The sequence below is a fragment of the Solanum pennellii genome, chromosome 4, assembly GCF_001406875.1.
Source record: "Solanum pennellii chromosome 4, SPENNV200".
Lineage (NCBI taxonomy): Eukaryota > Viridiplantae > Streptophyta > Magnoliopsida > Solanales > Solanaceae > Solanum > Solanum pennellii.
Genome location: NC_028640.1, coordinates 66,927,250 through 66,947,458, shown reverse-complemented (window position 1 = coordinate 66,947,458; position 20,209 = coordinate 66,927,250). Strand labels below are relative to the sequence as shown.

General features: G+C 33.7%; 2 protein-coding genes across 3 annotated transcripts; both read left to right on the top strand.

Moving 5' to 3' along the window:
* Window positions 1–3: 3 nt before the first annotated feature.
* LOC114076913 lies at window positions 4–582 on the top strand (the record flags this gene model as incomplete). The annotated part of the gene is made up of 2 exons (XM_027916611.1): window positions 4–139; window positions 230–582. Coding segments are annotated over 2 exons (489 nt in total), but the record flags the coding sequence as incomplete, so codon positions are not given.
* Window positions 583–5,171: 4,589 nt separating this feature from the next.
* Window positions 5,172–18,265, top strand: LOC107018439 (UDP-sugar pyrophosphorylase). 2 transcript variants are annotated; one of them, XM_015218922.2, is made up of 17 exons: window positions 5,312–5,476; window positions 5,567–5,671; window positions 6,703–6,819; window positions 8,024–8,164; window positions 8,359–8,458; window positions 9,110–9,237; window positions 9,309–9,380; window positions 9,499–9,563; window positions 9,964–10,024; window positions 10,139–10,256; window positions 12,403–12,527; window positions 13,718–13,794; window positions 15,542–15,647; window positions 15,764–15,823; window positions 16,687–16,767; window positions 17,400–17,639; window positions 17,833–18,265. In XM_015218922.2, exons 1-17 carry the CDS (start codon window positions 5,372–5,374, stop codon window positions 17,998–18,000), a joined length of 1,869 nt encoding a protein of 622 aa, XP_015074408.1. In that variant the 5' UTR covers window positions 5,312–5,371; the 3' UTR covers window positions 18,001–18,265. The 2 variants fall into 2 exon arrangements, with proteins under 2 accessions (XP_027772479.1, XP_015074408.1); XM_027916678.1 differs by lacking the exon at window positions 16,687–16,767 and having other exon boundaries at window positions 5,172–5,476.
* Window positions 18,266–20,209: the final 1,944 nt, after the last annotated feature.

Sequence of the window (20,209 nt, the reverse complement as noted above, 5' to 3'; positions counted from 1 at the left end):
AAAACAGGATGTTACAATAATATGTGTCCAGGTTTTGTTCAACTTGACACTGATGTACCAATAGATTATGCATTCCCAAAAATCTCTAGGCCAATGTATGATGACTATGAATTGGAAATTCAGATATACAAGGATGAAGGTAAGTAAGTTGTAATAGTTTGGAATATTAATATGATTTTTAATAACAAGTATGTTGTTGTGGTAACTCTGGTGTTATTTATTTTTGCAGACTATTATCTTTTGTTTCAGGGTTTGTTTAGCATTGGATTTTGGCCGGAGACACTTTTCAATGAATTGAGAAATGGATCACAGGTAGTGCGGTACGGAGGACAGGCGTTTACACCGGCGGGTCAACAATTTAGTCCACCCATGGGAAATGGTAATTTTGAGGATGGAAATCCACACACCACTTGTCATATGCGTCAAGTCATGTATGGAGTGGGCAATGATCAAGATGTTCAACCCGATGAATCGTTGGTTCAAACGCATCAATCTAGATGTTACCATGAAGGAAGTCAACATAATGCTCATGATGATTACTGGGATTATAATTTTGTATTTGGGGGTGCTGGTTTTTGCTAATTAAGATGCACCAACTGTTTGTATTGTACTGATATATAAAACTAAGAAGCTAATTATATTAGTTCTTGCAATTACAATTTCAATTCATTTTGGGTGATTCAATACTTGATGTGCCTGTTATTGAAAACATATTTATTTCAATTCAGGCTCTTCACTTAATAATTAGCTAACAAGTGTGGCGAGACGAATGTGATTTTTGCATCCTAAATAAGAGAATTGCTTAGGAATAGAGAAAACACTTCCTCTTGTAATAATGGTAAAATTTCAAGAAATACGGAAACAAAGATTTTTTTGTTCCTTCATTGCCCATTCACCAGGTAATTGTGTCCTCAACTTCATGGAGCCACTTAAAATCGTACACCTTCATTGGACTTTCCGCGTGCTATATCTTGTATGGCCTGCTGGATTAATCTTTCTGTTGCTGTCTTCTGACGAACAAGGGAAGTGTGACGAGACTCCAAATCAAATCCAATGCTGAGAGAAAGGACAGCATGGTGACTTCTACCCTAGCTCGAACAATGGTAGGTAAAAGTTATTTAATGTATTAGAAATCAGAATCTTCGCCTTCAATCTCTCTTCATCAATTTAGTTTGATCTTATATAACTGTATGCGCTGCTAGCATCACCCTATCATTTTCTTGCTGTTGGTATCTAGCTGTAGGTTACATCGTATGTGGATGATCATAGGTCCGGAAAGATTGTTGTTGAACTGAATGGAAGGCTAAACAAGTGTGGTGTCATTAGTCCTCGCTTCAATGTTGGAGTCAAGGAGATTGAAAGGACTGCTAGATTGCTCCCTTCCCGACCAGTATAGTAATTCACTTTGTTCCCTTGATCAGTATATGGAACTCCATTTCTGGTTATCTCCAAATTGAGCCGAAATGATTGTTGGGGTGAATGTCAAGTCATAGTCATATTAGCTTGTGAAAGAGACATTATTAATTTTTGATTCCTTCTTTGCCGAATCATGAATTGGCTTGCTATTATGGGCGTTTACCAATGTTTCATTATGAAATTTGCAAAAAGTAGTTTTGTTTCAAAGGGTAAAAAATGATATTTGAGTACTCGGGGCAATCATCTTTGTAGATGCTAGCAGTTGAGGCTCTCCTGTAAAGAAAGCATGATTTTGTATCCTATGGAATCTGTGCTGTCCATGACAAGTGTGTTCTTTGTGGATTGATATGTAGTTGATACTTGATACTAAGCAAATGAAATTGCAGATATTTACTGCAATCACAGATGTTTGTTGTTGTTGGCTCGTTATAGCTGACCCTTTTTCTGTTTTTCTCGTTACCATCAAATTTATTGAAATTTTTGAGAACGTCTTTTTTCTTCTAGTCTTGTTAGTTTCTAGAGAGCAAGCATACATGTTAAATTTGTAGTGACCATATTGTGTTGAAGTATAACATTTGCATAAACCGTGAATCCGATCAACTATTTGGTCTTTGGGGCTAAAATCATCCCTCAAGTATACACCAATTATTCTTGTCTGTCTTTATGATCTTCAAAGAAGTTTTGTATTTGTAAACGGCAAATAGAAATAACCATGTGCTATGACAATGTAAAATGCCCCCTACTTATTTGATAAGAGGTCTGAAGGCATATTGTATATAAATTTCCAAGTCTCATTGCCTTGAAAAGTAAAGTTGGCAAAACTATTATTTTGTCATTCTAACATATTATTTGCCTATGAAGGTGGGTGTCTTTTTCTCATTGCTAACTAGCAGAAAAACACACCTTTTTTAAAAAAAAATAAATGAAAGCAGCTGAATAACAAGGGGAAAAACTGGTAAACCAATAACAGCAATGTAGTAAAACAGCACCTTATTTGGTTGCCAAAGTTCAGAAGGATGGGAAATTTTGTTTTTGAAGCCAAAAGTTCTTCTTAATGGATGGGAAACTAGAGAAAATCAGTTCTGACATATTATAGGGAAATTTTTGAAGAGAAAAATCAGTTTTTTATGAGTAATTAGTTTTGCTGTAATATGAGCTACTTATATTAAGCAATAGCTCATATTTCTTGTTAATTTTAATTTATACTCTTTTTTTTTTTCTTTATAATTTTTGAATATCTAACTTTTAAGTTTAAAGTATTACTTATTTAGTTCCTATTTTTTTATTTTGTTTTTCCTACTTATGGGTGTAATCAATATGATAGTAATAGCAATAAGTATAATTGATTGTTTTCATACTAGGGGAAATTTTATTGAATTTTATATTTCAGTGATACGCCTCACTTTGTCATTTGGAACTGATATATCTCTCGTTATGAAAGAGACTCATATATACCTTTACCGTTATACGAACGGTTCACGTATATCTTTGTCATTACAAAATGAGCTCACAAATATTCTTAATTTAACGAAGATTAAAAATTTGTTTTAAATTTATATATTTTACTTTAATTTATTTAGGGGTATATATGATTCTTCTGTCAAAGTTCAAGGTATATTTTAATTTTTTTATACATAAATTATTATTTCACTTCTTTTACTATAATTATTTGAGTTTCTTCTTCTTATTTTATTTTTTTCTTTCATTCCTTAGTGTAAAGAAAAAAAATTTAAACTATTTTTTTTTGTTTATATTGTAATTTAATTTTTATATTCGATGAAAAAAAATTGATCATCCACAATAAATTTTATAAGAATAATAGTGAAACATAAATAAATTTGATTAAATCAAAATAATAATTCTAAATTACTGATTGAAACGAAAAAAGTCAAAAAAATATGTTTGACAAGGAGCAAAATTTTACTCATATTGGATTATAGTTTTTAGAAAAAAATAATGAAAAAATTAGATTAGAATTATTATTTCAGTTAGAAGACAAGGGTATATGTGAGCCATTTGTTTATAAATAGGGGTATATATGAGTCACTTTAATAACAAAGGGTATATCAGCTCTAAATGACAAAGTTGAGAGGTATATCAGACCATTTTCCCTTTATTTTTTGTAGTTATTGCTCTCAATTAATTTTATCTAGTTATATAGGTGACGTGTTATTCAATATTACTAATCTTCTACGCAGAACTAGTAAATTAATCTAAATAAGATAATTTTTCTGTTTCTATAAAAAAAATAATTTGATCAATGAAACCAAAAAACAAAGATAGATATAAACAAAATAAGAATTTTTTAAAAAAAGACTGGTAAAACCATATAAAAAAAATGTAAATTGTAAGTTGTAAGTTTATAACTTATAAGTATTATATGCAGCTCAAAATAAATTTTATGCTTATGGTCTTTGCGTCTAATTTTTAATAACCTGCCCAAATTCAATCTAGTTAACATGTTTATTTGACTTCTATCCAAATTGAAAAGAATTAAAGTTTCGTGCATATGAATATATAAATTTTATTCCCTTTTCTCCTCTATATATATTTCTCCACTTCATTTGTTAGTGAAATGTGTGAGATAATTATTCTTTTTTTTTTTATTTATTTATAAAGATTCTAAATTGACTCCACAAGATTTAACTTCTTCAAAAGATGGGGCTTCTTTCATCTTTTTTCTTCAAAAATTTTGACTCCTATTAACTCTTTAGAGAAGAAAAATGTCAATTCCAAAGATAGGGCATGAAAGCCAACATTACCACTTACTCAGGTCTTCCTTTTTCAAAGCCTCATGCCGATATTCCCATCATTTTAGGTAAATAAGATAAATAATATTCGAATAATTTAGTTTTTAGTGATTCTTTTCAAATTATATGTTTTTTACTAATAAATTATTATTTTTTTGATTAATTAGTTCTTCACAAATTCACTAGGTGAACGGTGGAAGAATGATGTCAATAATTAATCATAGTTGTGATGGACGGGAGTCCTATATTAGAAATATTTAAAATAGACTACCTCAAATTGATTATAGAACACTCAATTAATTATATATTCGAGGCGAATCAATATCCAGATCCTTATAATTATTATTATCATTATTATTATTATTATAATTATATCGTTGCTGTAACAAATATTAGTAAGACTTATGACATGCATAAAATTACAACAATACCAAGGAAATTACATACCCTTTTCACCACCTCTTCTTCCCAACTTCTCCTCCAACTACGATAGTAGGAATTATTTATATGTAATAATGAATTTTGTAATTTTGACAGATTAATAGGCCTCATAGAAGAGCAATGGTCACTCCCATGTAAATTGTAGTACTTATAATAAATTTTTTTATATTTATGCTTATATTTGAAATTACAAATTGTACCCCAAAAATTATGTAAACATCATATATATATATATTTTATATGTTGGGTATATGTAAACTTATGTCCAGTGATACATAAGATATGCACTAAATCAACATATACACCTTTCTCGTATAGGAAATCGAATTAAGGTTCAGGATACTAAATGAATGGTAATTGTTGGATTTAATTTAAATGAGGATTACTTCCATAAAAAAAAAAAAAGTCCAGTTTGCTGGACAATTTTCAACTAGCATCTTGTTCTCTCATGAATTATTAATGAAAATAAAAATTAACTTTAACACACCAAATCAAATACAATTTTATAACATAACCACTCTTTTGCGATTTGCTTCACTTTTTTCTTTTTTCTATCCTATCGTATAAATAGAAAAAAAAAGAAGTAGCTTTGCTTTACCCAATCCCCCATATCACTCAGGTGAGGTAAACACTCACCGTTTGTTCCGGTCAACCAGATCTCCATCGGTATATTCAAAATCATTCTCAATTCTTCTTCTATTGCCTTTTACGATCCAGCTCTGCATTCCTGTCGGCTTTTACGAAAAGTTATCGGCGACGGCAACATGACATCGACGGCCGATGAATTCTCTAAGCTTAACATTACTGCCGATTCGGATTCCATTCCTCCCAATTTACACAAAAACCTATCTCATCTCTCCTCTCAACAGGTTTTTGGATTTAACCTTGTACAATGTCTGTATAGTTTTAATAAACGAATTGAATCGAGAGAATGGGAGTGATGTGTGTGTAATTTTTAGGTAGAATTGGCGAAAGTGTTGATAGAGATGGGGCAAACTCACTTGTTTCAGCATTGGGCGGAACCTGGAGTTGATGATGATGAGAAGCGAGCTTTCTTTGATCAGGTTTTCTTTTTTAATTAATTAGCTAAACTGGCTATACCATGATGGACTTTTAATTTTTAACCAGACCCACATAATTAAACTTCTCTGTTCAGGAATTTTACTTTCATGTTGTTGGATGTGTAATGTATCCCAAAGATAAGAGGAGTGATTTCCTCCTCAGTAGTTTGAGTCAGAATATTAATAATGAAGAACCCATAAACCCAAAACAGAGTCTATGTTGGTGGTCAGTATTACTGGTGGATTTCGGATTACAGGCAACATGTCAAATTGGTATTGAAAATATGGTGCTTAGGCAACTCTCCACCTAGGATAATCATTGGTCTCTTCCTGGGACCAAACCAACATGGACGATTTTTCCATAATCATTGATCTCTTCCTGGGACCGAACGAATTTTACTATGATGTCTATGACTAGGCCAGGATTGGAATATTGAGATCTCACTGTTCCTTTTAGATGGAAATATAGCATGTCACCCAGAGAGCAATTGGTCAAGTCAGGACAGGAGACAGGCTTTGAATTGTGTTTTTTTTTTCATGTTAAATAATTCACTGACCAAATAGGATTTTCAACTGAATTTTAACAGCGCAAACAATTTTGAACTCCTATTAGGTAGTCGTGGTAACTTACATGGTGAATTTCGCCGTTTCGAGATGATAAGGTTTTGGTTTGCAGTTCAGCAAATAAAAACTTGATCTTGTTTGTCGTTTGTAGTTAATAGATTATGTGGCAATTTATGAGAAGTATTTATTCTTGATTAATTTGGTTACATACGTGATGTCGAATTTAGACAGAAGCAGTAACCATCTTGCGGTCCTTCCCGTTACGTTAAGGCGGGTTATTCAAGCGATAAAGTAGTCTAAAAGGAGTTTTATTGTCTTTGTTGAATATTGTACAGCTGTTTATCATGCCACTCTTGTACCCGGAAATGATATCATTTCCTGTTGGGCTTGTTTCCATGTCTTCTATGCTTGTATTCACTTCTAGTTCAATTTAATATTTATGAAAACTGAGGTGTTATTGTCTGTTTCAGATTGCTAAACTTAATTCAAGTTACCCTGGGGGGTTGGCAGCATACATTAACACTGCTAGGAAGCTTTTAGCTGATTCAAAGGCTGGAAAAAACCCGTATGATGGTTTTACACCTTCGGTAAGTAACTGAATCCTGTGTTACTGCTTCAGCAAAAGTTATTTCACTAATTATCATTCTGTAAGAAGCAACTTCAACTATAACTTTTTTCATCAAGAAGCACATAGCCCAAGTTGTGTTTTTATCTAAGTTATTGAACTGGGTGAATGTCTTAAAGTTGCAGTCTGGTTTTTATGTCTGTTAGAAATTAGTGCTGGTGCTGCTTATAATAGAAAAGTCACCCTTCACAAATCTCATGAATACTGTTCATGCTGCTACTTTTCGCCTGTACTATTCATGCTGCTACTTTTCGCCTGTACTATTCATGCTACAGTAATTTATTCTTTAGATGGAGTGAGAAAAATATGAAATCACTTAAATGCTTCTAAGGTACAACTGCAGCAGATAGTTGTGGTTAATATTACATTAGTAGAGGATTCCAAAACTACCTCATTCACTTTGGTTAGGCTGCCGTGCCTGTTGGTCCTATGAACAAATTGAAATGCATAGTTTAGCAGATTTTGGCTTTTTTTAGGTGCTTTAGCCCTTTGTTGAATGTCAAACTAATGAGGTCATGCTTTTTAATCCCAAACTAATTACTTTTTCCATTTCAGGATATTGTGATATATCTCTCCTAATTCAAAATTGGAACTTTCTATTTCAAACTAATTTTTTGCTGTAATATTCTTTTTTGTGGACTTCTCAAATTGAGATGATGTCATTTCATTTTTTATCCAACTATTCGTTGTTTAAGTGCTAACTCTAACTCAATTTTTTTGAAGCAGAAGTTTCCACTCTGAGTCAAAAGAAAACCACGTTCACAGTTGTTAAATGGATAGAATGAGGGTGGATAGTGCGTAGCCAATCTAAGCTTTGTGATTTGAAATTATCAAGTCTTTTGGACTTAAATTTCCTCTCAGCATACTTTTTGGTAGCTTGTTATAAAAAACCTTTGACTACTGATCAAAAACCATTTTGATCTCTAGCGTTCTGGATAAACTAGCAACACATTCCCTTGTGTTTCTTCTGAAATATGATGGGTGATGCTTGATATGGTCAGGTTTTAATTACTTTTTTCTTGCTCACTCCTCTGATCGCCTTGAAAATTTGGAAAATAATGGATCACCTTATTAGTACTTATATTACATGCACTAAAAATGTAGAACACATTGATGCTCTGCTCTAGATTAGTGATGCATTCTAAGATGGATGTAAACTTCTGCAGGTTCCATCTGGAGAGGTTCTGAAATATGGTGATGATAATTTTGTTCAATTTGAGGAGGCTGGCATCAAAGACGCACGGAAGGCTGCATTTGTGCTTGTTGCTGGAGGCCTCGGAGAGCGTCTTGGGTACAATGGGATAAAGGTAGAGCACGTAAAGCTTTCATGTGGTTGGTTTAGAAATTGTTCTAATTTTTTCTTTATTAGGCAAAATGTGCAGAATCTTTTGCGACTTGATTGATAGTTGTGGTCTTCCATTTCACCATGTAACTACTAATCTAAGGATTTGTGGCTGCATAAGATGGAGTTCTTCTCACAATTCATTCTAATTATTTGCAGGTGGCCCTTCCTAGAGAAACAACTACAGGGACATGCTTCTTACAACATTATATCGAATCTATTCTTGCTTTGCAAGAAGCCAGTTGCAGCCTTGCCGGAGGTTGGTGAAGTGCATGCTATATTTTGTAATTATCCATCCGGGATGAAGATTACTATTAAACTTCTTCTTGTGTTATCCCAAATTTTCACTAAACCGCTAGCCAAGTAAAGCAACAAATTATAGGTGGCAATCCCCAGCCCCGTAAGGTATCCCTCAACTGTTGTGTTAGGGGCTCAATAAGTAGGTCGGGAGGGATTTTTGAGCTAGGGGATCCAATCACAAGCTTAAGATTTTTGATGCTGCTTCCAATAATAATTGGCCAGTGTTTCTATTTGTGAGTTGCCTAAGATTTTGATTCTTTAGAAACCTTTTTGAAAATGAAAAGAACAATTTAAACCTATATCCGAAGTACAAAGTTGTTGGATAGTGAGGGTTCATAGAGCCGACCCAAACTAGCTTGGGATTAAGGTATTGTAGTAGTAGCAGCAGTAGAAGCAAAAAAAAACATTTGTTATGGATAAACAGAGTGTTAAGAATGGTCTTCCTTGGCCTAGCAAAGATAGTACAAGCTTAAAAGGATTGGCTGAAAAGAATATCTTTATGCATAGAGGTACCTGCTAAAATATCATGTTTCGAGACACCTAAAAGTGTGATACATATCCTTAATACAATAATGATGTACCTGGCAACTAAAAGCTTCCTTGTAATTAGGCGACTGCCGAGCAGAGATTCCTCTGGCTATTATGACATCAGATGACACACATTTACGTACTCTGGAGCTCTTAGAGAAAAATTCTTATTTTGGAATGAAACCCACACAAGTGAAACTGCTTAAGCAGGTTAGCAACTGATCTCGCTGAAGAATTAATTCATAGTATCATGACTTACATATTTCTTGATTTTCTTGCAGGAAAAAGTTGCTTGTTTAGATGATAATGAAGCACACCTTGCTTTGGATCCCCGTAATAAATATAGAATTCAGGTGGATAGTTCTATGCTAGAAAATTTTCCTAGGTTCTTATATTCAATTGATGTCAGTATCTTTTTAGCTGAAAGTGCTTCTATTTATTTGATTTTCACCCTTGCCTCTGCTTTATCAGACAAAACCTCATGGCCATGGTGACGTCCATTCACTTCTTTACTCAAGTGGCCTTCTTAAAATTTGGTATGTTTTCACTCCTTCTTGACCATTTTGTTCCATCTTTTTCTTTCTTTTTTGTCATTCTCATCCCCTCTGATGTTATTTGGATGAACCAATGATCTAGCCCCTTTTAGCCTACATAAATGTTAATCAGTTAGAGAAAGATGGATACCTTTATGAACCCTAGCTTGTAGCGTATCCATCTTCAAAGTAAAAAAAAAAAAAGAAAGAAATTCATATTACAAGGCTTTTTTCTCATCGTTTTGCAGAAATAAAAACTGATGTTAAACCTTTTATGTAGTCTGTATCTAAAGCACTAGTGCATCCAGTTTGTATTGGTTTTTTAAGAGGTGTTTTCACTTAAAAAGAGAAAGAGCGTTAATGTATTTCTGTTATTTGATGCTCCAAATGTTGTGCAATCTAGGCATGATGCAGGCTTAAGATGGGTCCTTTTTTTCCAGGACACCAACGGTCTACTTTTCAAGGTTGGATGGACGCCTTTTTCTTTTTTGTTTCTTTTTGTTTTTTTCAATTGTATCATATTCTGCTCATGTATGTTAGGCCAATTTTATCAATCTGTACATTTCATTGTCTTCCAGGCAATTCCCGCAGCACTAGGCGTCAGTACAACAAAACAATACCATGTCAATTCTCTCGCTGTTCCTCGGAAAGCAAAAGAAGCCATTGGTGGCATTACCAAGCTTACTCATCAAGATGGTGCGTAGATAAGTAGTTTACTTCTTTCTACCTTTTTATCTTGTAGTGGCCCGGGGAAAAGGTCAGAAAAGAAGTAAAAAATGCTGAAAAGAAATGGAAGAAGGGGTCATAGTATGGGCTTCTTTTTTGTTCAGTTGTTTATTACAATTATATTTTAGTTGCAGAAATTATTAAATCTAATGGGTGTCATGGGCAGTTTCCTGCTTTCGTAAACTGAACTTTGCAAAGTTAGTAGCTAAATCTATAGCCAAAACACTTACCAGGTCGCAAAAATATTAGGATACTTGAAAATGTCCAACAAGTTGGTTATGCTAGTTTTAGTTGATCATCCATAAACTTCCAAAAGCATTGAATTGTGAAGATAACTGTAGACGAGGAATATCAGGATCTGCATGTTTATTCCTGTTTACTTCGGTACCTCATGCTCCATTTGTACAGGGCATAAGTTGGAGAAGTGGAGAACATATAAATATCATAGATGTGCTATAATTGAGCAAAAATTGATTCTAGAGATTGTTCAAAAACTATGGATCTCTCAAAGTCATTTAATAAGGTGAAGATGAGAGGTATAGATGTGGGAATATTTGTACTATTCTGTAATTTCTTGGTACTTATGAATAGAACTTGACCTTTTCAAAAAAAAAAGGTGAACATGAGAAAACTTTTAGTTATTTAAGATAATATAGCCCTAAGAAATTTGTGGACTACGTAACTTTTGAAAGTAATATTCCTGGTTGCTGATATCACCTTTTACATACATACATAGGTGCAAGTGGGCCACTTGGCCAGGTATATAGCAATTGATTGACATTAGGTCAAGCCACTAAGGGTCGTGTTCTCCCTAGCTGAACTAACCCAAACTCCCCTGAGTAGAAATATTTTCTGAATGCTAGATTCGATTTATAAATATTTCAAGCCTTGAGTTTTCTCTTCTGAAAATTCTTGTCACACTGAATTTGCAATTATAATATAAGATAACTCTATGTGGTTTTGTGATCCCTATGCCCCATTGGATTAAAATTCTGATATAGCTCCTTGTTGATCATAATATGAAAGCAAACATATTGTTGATCTGATCGGGTTCAAAGTTGGCAGTGGCTGCATCTAGATGAGCTACTTCACTTCAATTTTGTGTTCTGAAATTTGTAGACGTGGATTATGTGATGAATAAATGAGTGTTATCCAGGAGTAGGAAGTCCCTAAACCAACTAAGGAAAGATAACAGTTGAACAATTAAAATAATTATTTTAAATGCTGTAATCTGTAAATAGAAAGGACTAAATTACAATAATTGACCCCATGACCTTTAGCTTTTGACTCTAACTTTTTCTTCTGAGGCTTATCTGTCTGTAGGCATGAAGAACCAATTAGGAGTTGATCTGTCGAAGAAGTGAAACAATTTAGACAGGTTGAAGTTGAGTTGTAAAACTAGATAAAGGATTTTGAAATGAAAATTAAATAGAATAAACAGATACAGTAAAAGGTTTGACCTTTTTTGTGTTTCTTTACAATCCATCATCAGCTGTATCAAGAACAAATACTGATCTGTTGGGAGCTTGAAGTCACGTTTAGCCATTAAACTGTGATTTGCCAATTCAGACCTATTGTACTCTCCAGAGATTTGGACTTCCATGTAATCTTCCTGCTATGTTTAATTGAATAAACTGGTATGGGCCTGAGATCATCCTATATCAAAGTGGGGGGGTCTCGAAATGATTTCATCTACTGAATTGTCAAAATGTATTAAAAAATTCAATTAGTTGCTTCTATGTCGTAAATTCAATTGAGCAATGGCAAATATATGTCGTATCATGGCCAAGTCAGGATAAGTTGGGCTGCTTCTGCCCTATCAAGAGTAACTCATTGAGCACATAAATTATGTTTTCTAACAAGGGTAACATTCTAGCTCTTCTAATGTGTATGTTAACATTTATTTTGGAGTCTTTTCCGTTTCATCTGTGATATTCTCCAGGAATAATTCTCTTAGTTTCAGGTTCTAATGTTCTTTTGTGCTTCGAGTAGTGTAGGAGTACCATTTGAGAAAGTTCATGTGGTGTTTGTGCTTCTATCTGACAATTATATCAATTGAAAAATCCTTTCTAAGGTATATAATATTGTTATCTTTCTCAAAAAAATTCCTCTATAGGGCGAACGATGGTGATTAATGTGGAATATAACCAGCTTGATCCATTGCTTAGAGCATCTGGATATCCTGATGGCGATGTCAATTCTGAAACAGGCTATTCACCTTTTCCTGGAAATATAAATCAAGTACGTGTTAGTCTTCATGCTGAACTGTCTTTTTGTTCTCTTTCTTGCCATTCTTTTCCCTGCAATGCCTTCAAGTTATTTGCTGTATTATTTTACCTCTTTCTTATAATAGTGAAGACATACCACAAGTTCTTGGAAAATTTTGTCCCATAATGCATGTCCCTGTGGTTACAACTATCATGGAAACCTCTATTCTTTGAGTTTTGTGTAACAAAACTCCTTAAAAACTTATAAGTTGACAAATCGGCAGCTTGATCTACTTCCTTTCCCTTTGAACCTTCAGAATATTAAGGCATTTTATATTAGATTCTTTTTGTACTCCGTAAGTTACAATTTATATGTAAATCAAGAAGATTATAAAAAGTTGGGATCCGTATTCCTGTACGTAAGAAACAGAGAAAAATAAAATGGGAAAGGTTCCATTACGAAGCAGATAAGTAGGCAGACTTCTTTTTGTAAAAAGTAATAAAATATTGTTTTTAGATCAGCTCCATACTTGGTTTGAAATCTCACTGTGATCTTAGCAGTGGCTTGATTCGTCAATGTAGGATTGTGTCATTAATCTTCCAAACAATGTCTGATGATGAGACTCCTCTACATTCTAGTTCAAAATATAAATTCACCAGAATCAATGAAGTTAGTTTTTAGATTTCTAACAAACACTTTTAATACTAGAAGATGGTAAAGTCTCTTTTCTGACCTACACTGAGCTTCTGCCTTCTAGTAGCTTAATGTGTCTATTATTGCTTTGCAACATTAGCAGACTTGAATTTAACATGCAGACTGATGTCAGTAAAAGAACCAAGGACAACATTCCATTATTTTACTAGATTATATTATGGACGTAAATTTTAATAAGAAAGTGCATTTTATTCCCAGACTAGAATGATATGCAAGGGAACGCTTGAAAAATTGTGGATGGCAATGCAGTAAGAAAGAGGACTAGTTAATTGGAAATTTTTTTTTATAAATAGTTATTTGGGCAGAGAATCTCATAAGAAACAGAGAGGTGAAGTGCCCCTTCTTCATGACAGTGGTATAATTTTTGAGCATGTATCTACAATTTACTACGTGTCATGCAAATTATGTTGTAGCTGCCAAGTTCCTCTTTGGATAATTTTCCTATTATTGTTACTTTCAGTAGAAAAGTAATGTAATGGTTATCTATTGCTATCTAATTTGCAATGCAGTTGATCTTTGAAATTGGCCCATACCTTGAAGAGCTCACAAGAACAGGAGGTGCGATCTCGGAGTTTGTTAACCCTAAGTAAACACCTACTCTTTATGTCTCTACATTTAAGATATGTTCAAAGTTGTGGTGTCATGTCACTTCCTGTTCCTCTAAAAACATGTGCGGTTTTCTTCTTATGGAGCATTGACTCTTTACTGTAACTCCAGGAAATTTTTCCTCGATACAAATATGTAGGGAAATAAACCACTGAATTTGATATGCTGGTAGGAATGAGAAAACAAGTTGCAAATGAGCTGAACTTCACTGTCATAAATAAAAATACTGATCTACTTCAGATGCTTTATCTCCAATATGTTCTGTCACTTGTAAGACATTACAATATATAGAAAATTGGAGTTTATTATGATCTAATCACCTAGGAATTATATCATTCATGGCGTTCCCAGTCTAATTTAAACCTCTGTTTTGAGATAGAATATTTTAAGGGTTTGTTGCGATCATATGAAAGAGAAGACAGCTATGGCAAAGTCCAAGAGAGTAGAATTAGAGTGTTGTGATGTTACAATTCCTAGTGTGAGGGGAGGTGGTGGAGACTGAATTTGCTGAAAGAAGATACACTGGTCATGGCGTTTGCACCTTTTAATTATCGATCTTTGGCTTCTAGTGGTAGTACCTAGCTTAAACATCATGATGCCTTGATATCTCCCGGTCAGCTCTCGTCTTCCTATTCACTGTTTGATCTGTTGACTTCCAGTGTGTTGTTCAAGTGTACCAAGGTGGATGTCATACAGCAAACAGATTCTTGTAAAGTCAATCCAGTTAAGCTCTCTGGAAGCGGTTATGATTCTTCACTTTCAGAAGCCGGCTGGTTGTTTGTCCTCTGGAGATCTGGAGGAGATCTATTGATTTCAGCAAGCAACAAGTACATCTGTTCTAAGGAAAAAGGAACTTCTATCAAGCCTCCTAATCCTTCAAGAGGAGACATTGAATACTAAATCATGATACTGAAAGCTAAAACAATTGCTGCAACTGAGAAGTGGAACTAGAATATGTTGAATATCCTCAGCTAGCATTTTATAAGCTAATGAAGGAGCAGCATGTGCAAACTTTTTTTTGTATTTCAGCCTTACATGTGGGTTTATGTTGCTTAGATGAACACTGGTATTGCAGTTTGTTCACAGGGATATTCTGCACAGCACTTTTCTGGATCCCATTTTCTGGGAAGGTTGATATTTATCATTTTGATAAGACTGGAACATAACATCGATGACATGTAGTTCTCAAAGGTTGGTGGGTTGACTTGACAGTGAGGATTTAGAAAGAGAAATGGTTCCAACTCATATTCTGAAAATTGTTGCATATTGCCATTGTTTGTTTGTTTTTTTGGACAACAAGCTGGTGGATGATCCTCTTGAAAAGCCTGCGCTTAGAGAATTGATTGGGCATCCAAAGTAGATGCAAAAGCCATAATAAAAACTAGGTGAAATCTTCCTTCTTTCTTAAGCCTTAGCAGTAGAATTACCTGACACTTGTGTTGTTGGGATGGTGGGAAGTAGCAGGTACCTGGTGAAATAGTTGAGGTACGCACAAATTGGTACTGTCAACAAAGAAATATAATAGGGGGAGGTGAAGCTGGTCAGATTGCGATTAAAGCGATTGATTAGAAGCTCCAATATCATAATTTGTTTGTTAATCTGATGTCATTTTGTACATGTTTCTTGTAAGCTCAACAATTCAGGGCATATGCGTTTTTAAAATACTATCTTTGTGATTTCAGAATCTGCTTAACTTCTTTCTGACAGATTTTCGCATCTCCTTGTAGGTACAAAGATGCTACCAAAACTACTTTTAAGTCCTCAACTCGTCTTGAATGCATGATGCAAGATTATCCTAAAACGCTACCTCCCACAGCTAGAGTTGGATTCACTGTAAGTAGAAGATGTCAGTACTGCTTTTGGCTTTTGATTATGTTACATATGCTGTGAGTCATCTACTGTCAAGTTATCCAAGTGGGGGGATCACACTGCTTTTTACAATGACTCAGGTGATGGATGCTTGGCTTGCTTATGCACCCGTGAAAAACAACCCAGAAGATGCTGCCAAGGTATGATCAGCTGCTTTCTGCATTGAAATAATTCTGCTATCATATGTAGGTAAAATAGTTTCAGTAAATAGCAGATGCCTTTAAATTGGGGCTGGCATAACATTTTGATTGCCCTGACAAAATCCGTCATCCTCTACTTCTAGTTCTTGCTTCTCACTGAAAGATCTGATGATTTAATGCTGACTATATATAACAAATATATTTGTCCCTAGTGGTTGATGTGGGCCCTTCCTTGGCTGCATTCTGAAAATTTTCACCACACAGGCCATTGGAATGAAGAATTTTTGCTTCTGGCTTTTTCTTTCTTGGAACTCGACGGTTAATTTTATATCAAGTAGTTAGCAAAAAATTCCTATTTAGGTCGTTATTATGTGTTTTCTCGAATGATTTCGGCTTCAAGCTCTTCTGGAGTTTAGATCTTATGCATACTTGTCAGATGCTGTAATTTAGTTGTGTAGATATTAGGATCACAACCAAAGTCTGTTTGTGGAGGCAACATTTCTCTTTGGTCTTTGAGATAACATTGTGGAATTTTTTTCTCGCATATGCAATCATAAGCTTAAATTAGTGGGCAACCTTCGCCAAAATTTACGTTAGAAGTGAAAAATGCAGTGGCATATTTCTTCCACTTTACTTTTTCCTCCTTTATTTTAGCCACTGTCCTAATCCTCTTTCACCAACTAAGAAAGTTGAAACTGCTTACTGACATTCTTAACTCTATTTTTTGACTTGTATTTCATGGGCTTGACATTTTTTAAGTCTTTCTGGTACTAAAAACAACTGTAGGTTGTTATTGCTATTAATGTGATTTCTTGTGGTTCGATTTCTAACTGTTTTTCAATTGTCTTCCCTTACAACAAAAGATGCCAAAAGGAAATCCCTACCACAGTGCCACTTCGGGAGAAATGGCCATATATCGCTCTCACAGCCTCATTCTAAGAGAGGTATTTCTTTCCTTCTGGGATTTCAAGATGAAAATTGAACTTCTTTGGAGTATTTCTTTCTTGACTATGGTTATTGATACTTTATGCACCAATTATAGTGCAAACCTCTATAGGAGGCAGTATAAGGAAGAGATTGCTGGAATCTGAAAGAAGCTTTTTTGGCTTTTACTATGTCCTGGTACTTTTTAAGCAACACGTAAACCAACGGAAAAGACGCTAGAGTAAAAAAGACAGCAGAAACTATGAGAAGAGTTGCTAGTCATTACTGATTAGAGAAAAGTAAATCAGAATACTTATTTAGTCACATTTGTGAATGAGTGGCAAGCAAACCCAAACACAGGATTACACTTATGACTTGTGTCCATAAGATCATTTTGTTTTGCCCCATGATAAAGATTTTTCCTGCAATCTATTGCTTCCTGACCTCCTTGGGCTTGGCAAAAAAGATGGGAAGAGTGTTGATACTGTAACTTCGATTGTGATAGTATGAAAGATAACTATCAACTCTTGAAACACTTTACTAATTTTTCCCTTCATAGTAGTCACTGTGTCAGTTTCATATGAGTTCAGTTGGCAAACCTGTGACTATCTAATATTGTGCATCAATTACAAAACATCTCTTTCTATTACAGGCTGGTGTTAAGGTAGATGATCCGGTTATCCAAGTATTTAATGGGCAGGAGGTAGAGGTATGGTCTCGAGTTGTATGGAAGCCGAAATGGGCGCTTACTTTCTCAGAAGTAAAACGTAAAGTGAGTGGAAACTGCTCTATTTCACAAAGGTCTACAATGGCGATCAAGGGGAGTAATATTGCCCTTGAGGATCTTTCCCTGGATGGAGCTCTCATTGTAGAGGCTGTTGATGGTGCCGAGGTATATCTCAAGTCCTTGATCAATTTAGTTATCCAGATGACAATATAGGGGTGTATCAACTCCAATGACGTCTCTTAATTGATACATCATGCCTATATGATTGTAATTGGTCCACCCCTGAACTCAAATTTTCTGATGAAAATATTAGGTTGATATTTGATACACATGCTGATAATTATTTGTGTTTTAACAGGTTAAAGTGGGAGGTCCCGTGCAGAACAAGGGTTGGACAATTGAAAATGTCGACTATAAGGATACTTCAATACCAGAAGAAATAAGAATCAGGGGTTTCAAATTCAACAAGGTAGAGCAGTTGGAGAAAACATATACCGAGCCCGGTAAATATTCTTTGAAGCCATAAGATTGACACATTCCATACTCAGTTGGAAGATTTTGAGCTCAAGCTCTGAAAGCTTGGCTAAACTGTTGATATTTATAGCAGATTTTGTTGCTTAGTTTATGTTTCAGTCTTCTTGTAACATTGTGACATAGGTGATGTCTGTTCTTTCCCCTCCAATCATTTGTAACTTAGTTAATGGTTGAAACATTTAGAAACAGAATAAGGTCATTGGTTGGTATTTATTTAGTAATAAGGTCTTTTCGAAGTCTTGGCGATTGGCTAATGAGTTTTTTTCTTTTGCATATAAAAGATTTAGCTACTCTTATTACAAGTACTCTTGAGTAGCACTCTTAAGCCTAGGATATTTATGCTTCCTCCTGTCTTGGTATAGTGCACTAAATTTGCATTGAACAATTGTTCAATGGAGAATTCATTGTTCACTCTGAGAATTTGGAATGAGAGCATTTTTCCTGCATGTAGTAGCGTTTAATTATTGATATTTTACCTGCAGTAACTGGCTGGCCAGTTGGAAGGACATTTATTAAAGTAACAAGAATAATGTCCATTTACTATTACAACAACTTTAGCTTCATCATTTCTTCCAGTTGATGTGAGGGGAATATCCAAGTAAGTAGACGGTTCAAAATCGAATTGAAATTGATAATTCGAACAAAAAATATTGGTTTATCAATGGGCTATTGATTTAACAGTTTTCATAAGGGTTTTGATTGTTTTTATTATCAGATTATTAATTCTTAAAAAAATTTGAAGTATTTTCTTAGCATATTTGAAAAAAATAAACTTAGGCAAATACTATTTGGTTATATCAGGTTATTGACTATCAGAACTAATAGTACTTGCTTGATATTAATCAAATAGCTAGAAATATTTGAAACTGAAAACTTGGCAAATATTATTTGGTTTTGTAACTTGTCATTATTTAATAAATAATTTTGACAAAAAATTAAATTTCCATATATTTTGAAAAATAAACTAGTATTTGGGATAAATTCTATTATTTTGGATTTTTTTATAAAAAGCTAAAAACTATCCCAAATTTTAAAAACGCTCGTTATTTATAGTTTTGAACTTCAATCCTAGTCTGTTGTACGTAAGATATATAGTTATGTACATATTTAGTCCTAGTCTGTTGTACGTAAGTTATATAGTTATGTACATAATTTATACGGTTTTCGTTTCAGTTTGCACTCCAAATTCACTACCCATCGTAGTTTTTTCGTATACAAATAAATGGTATAATATTTTTATTTTCTTCCCTTTTTATCATATTCATATCAATTGTATTCACTATCATAACTTTCACCAAATATGTTCATTATAAATGATTATGTGATTATTTATAAATATTTTTATTACTTTATAGTACTTATGAAAATAAATTATATTTCTTTAAAAATGAAATATTTTAGCCAAAAATTATAATTAAATATTCTTTCCGTTTAAAAAAGAATGATCTCCTTTTCATTTTAGTCTGTTTCAAAAAAAAAAAACCTCTTTCCTTTTTGGATAACATTTTAATTTCAACTTTTCACGTGACATGTTTAAGGCCACAAGATCAAAAGGCAATTCTGTACATTTGACCTAACTTTAATTTAGGATCACAGGATTCAACTCTTCTTTATACTCGTAACTCCGTGCCAAGTTAAACCAGATCATTTTTTTTTTATAGAACGGAGAAAGTACATGATAAAACTTCATCTAACACTTCACCTAAAAAATAATATCTAACACTTCACCTAAAAAATATATGAAAATCTATTGTCAAACTAATAAAATATGTATATGATAAAAAGAAACTTTTGTAAAAAAAGAGGAAAAGGAAACAAAAGGAAAATGACAATAAGAAGGCGTGTATAAAAGCAAATGCTTGGCCTCTTATGTCCTGTCACTTCCATGACCTCTGCCCAAGAAAAAAATTGTTTAGACAAAAGGTGTATTCCAAGATATATTTTTTAATTTTTTCATGAAGAAAATATATTTTTAAAAAAATGTTCATGAATAACAAAAATATCTTTTCAAGTTAAAATTAGGAAGAACAAGAGTAACAAATACTAATATTTCACATTAGTTAATAGTCATTTCCAGCTTAGTAGCTTTTGTTAGGGTTGTATATTCATTTCTTCGGTTCGATTTGACTTGCGTGTTATGAATGTATGGAATACTAAATAGAATCATTAAGACATCGATTTATTAATTATTAATAGTCATA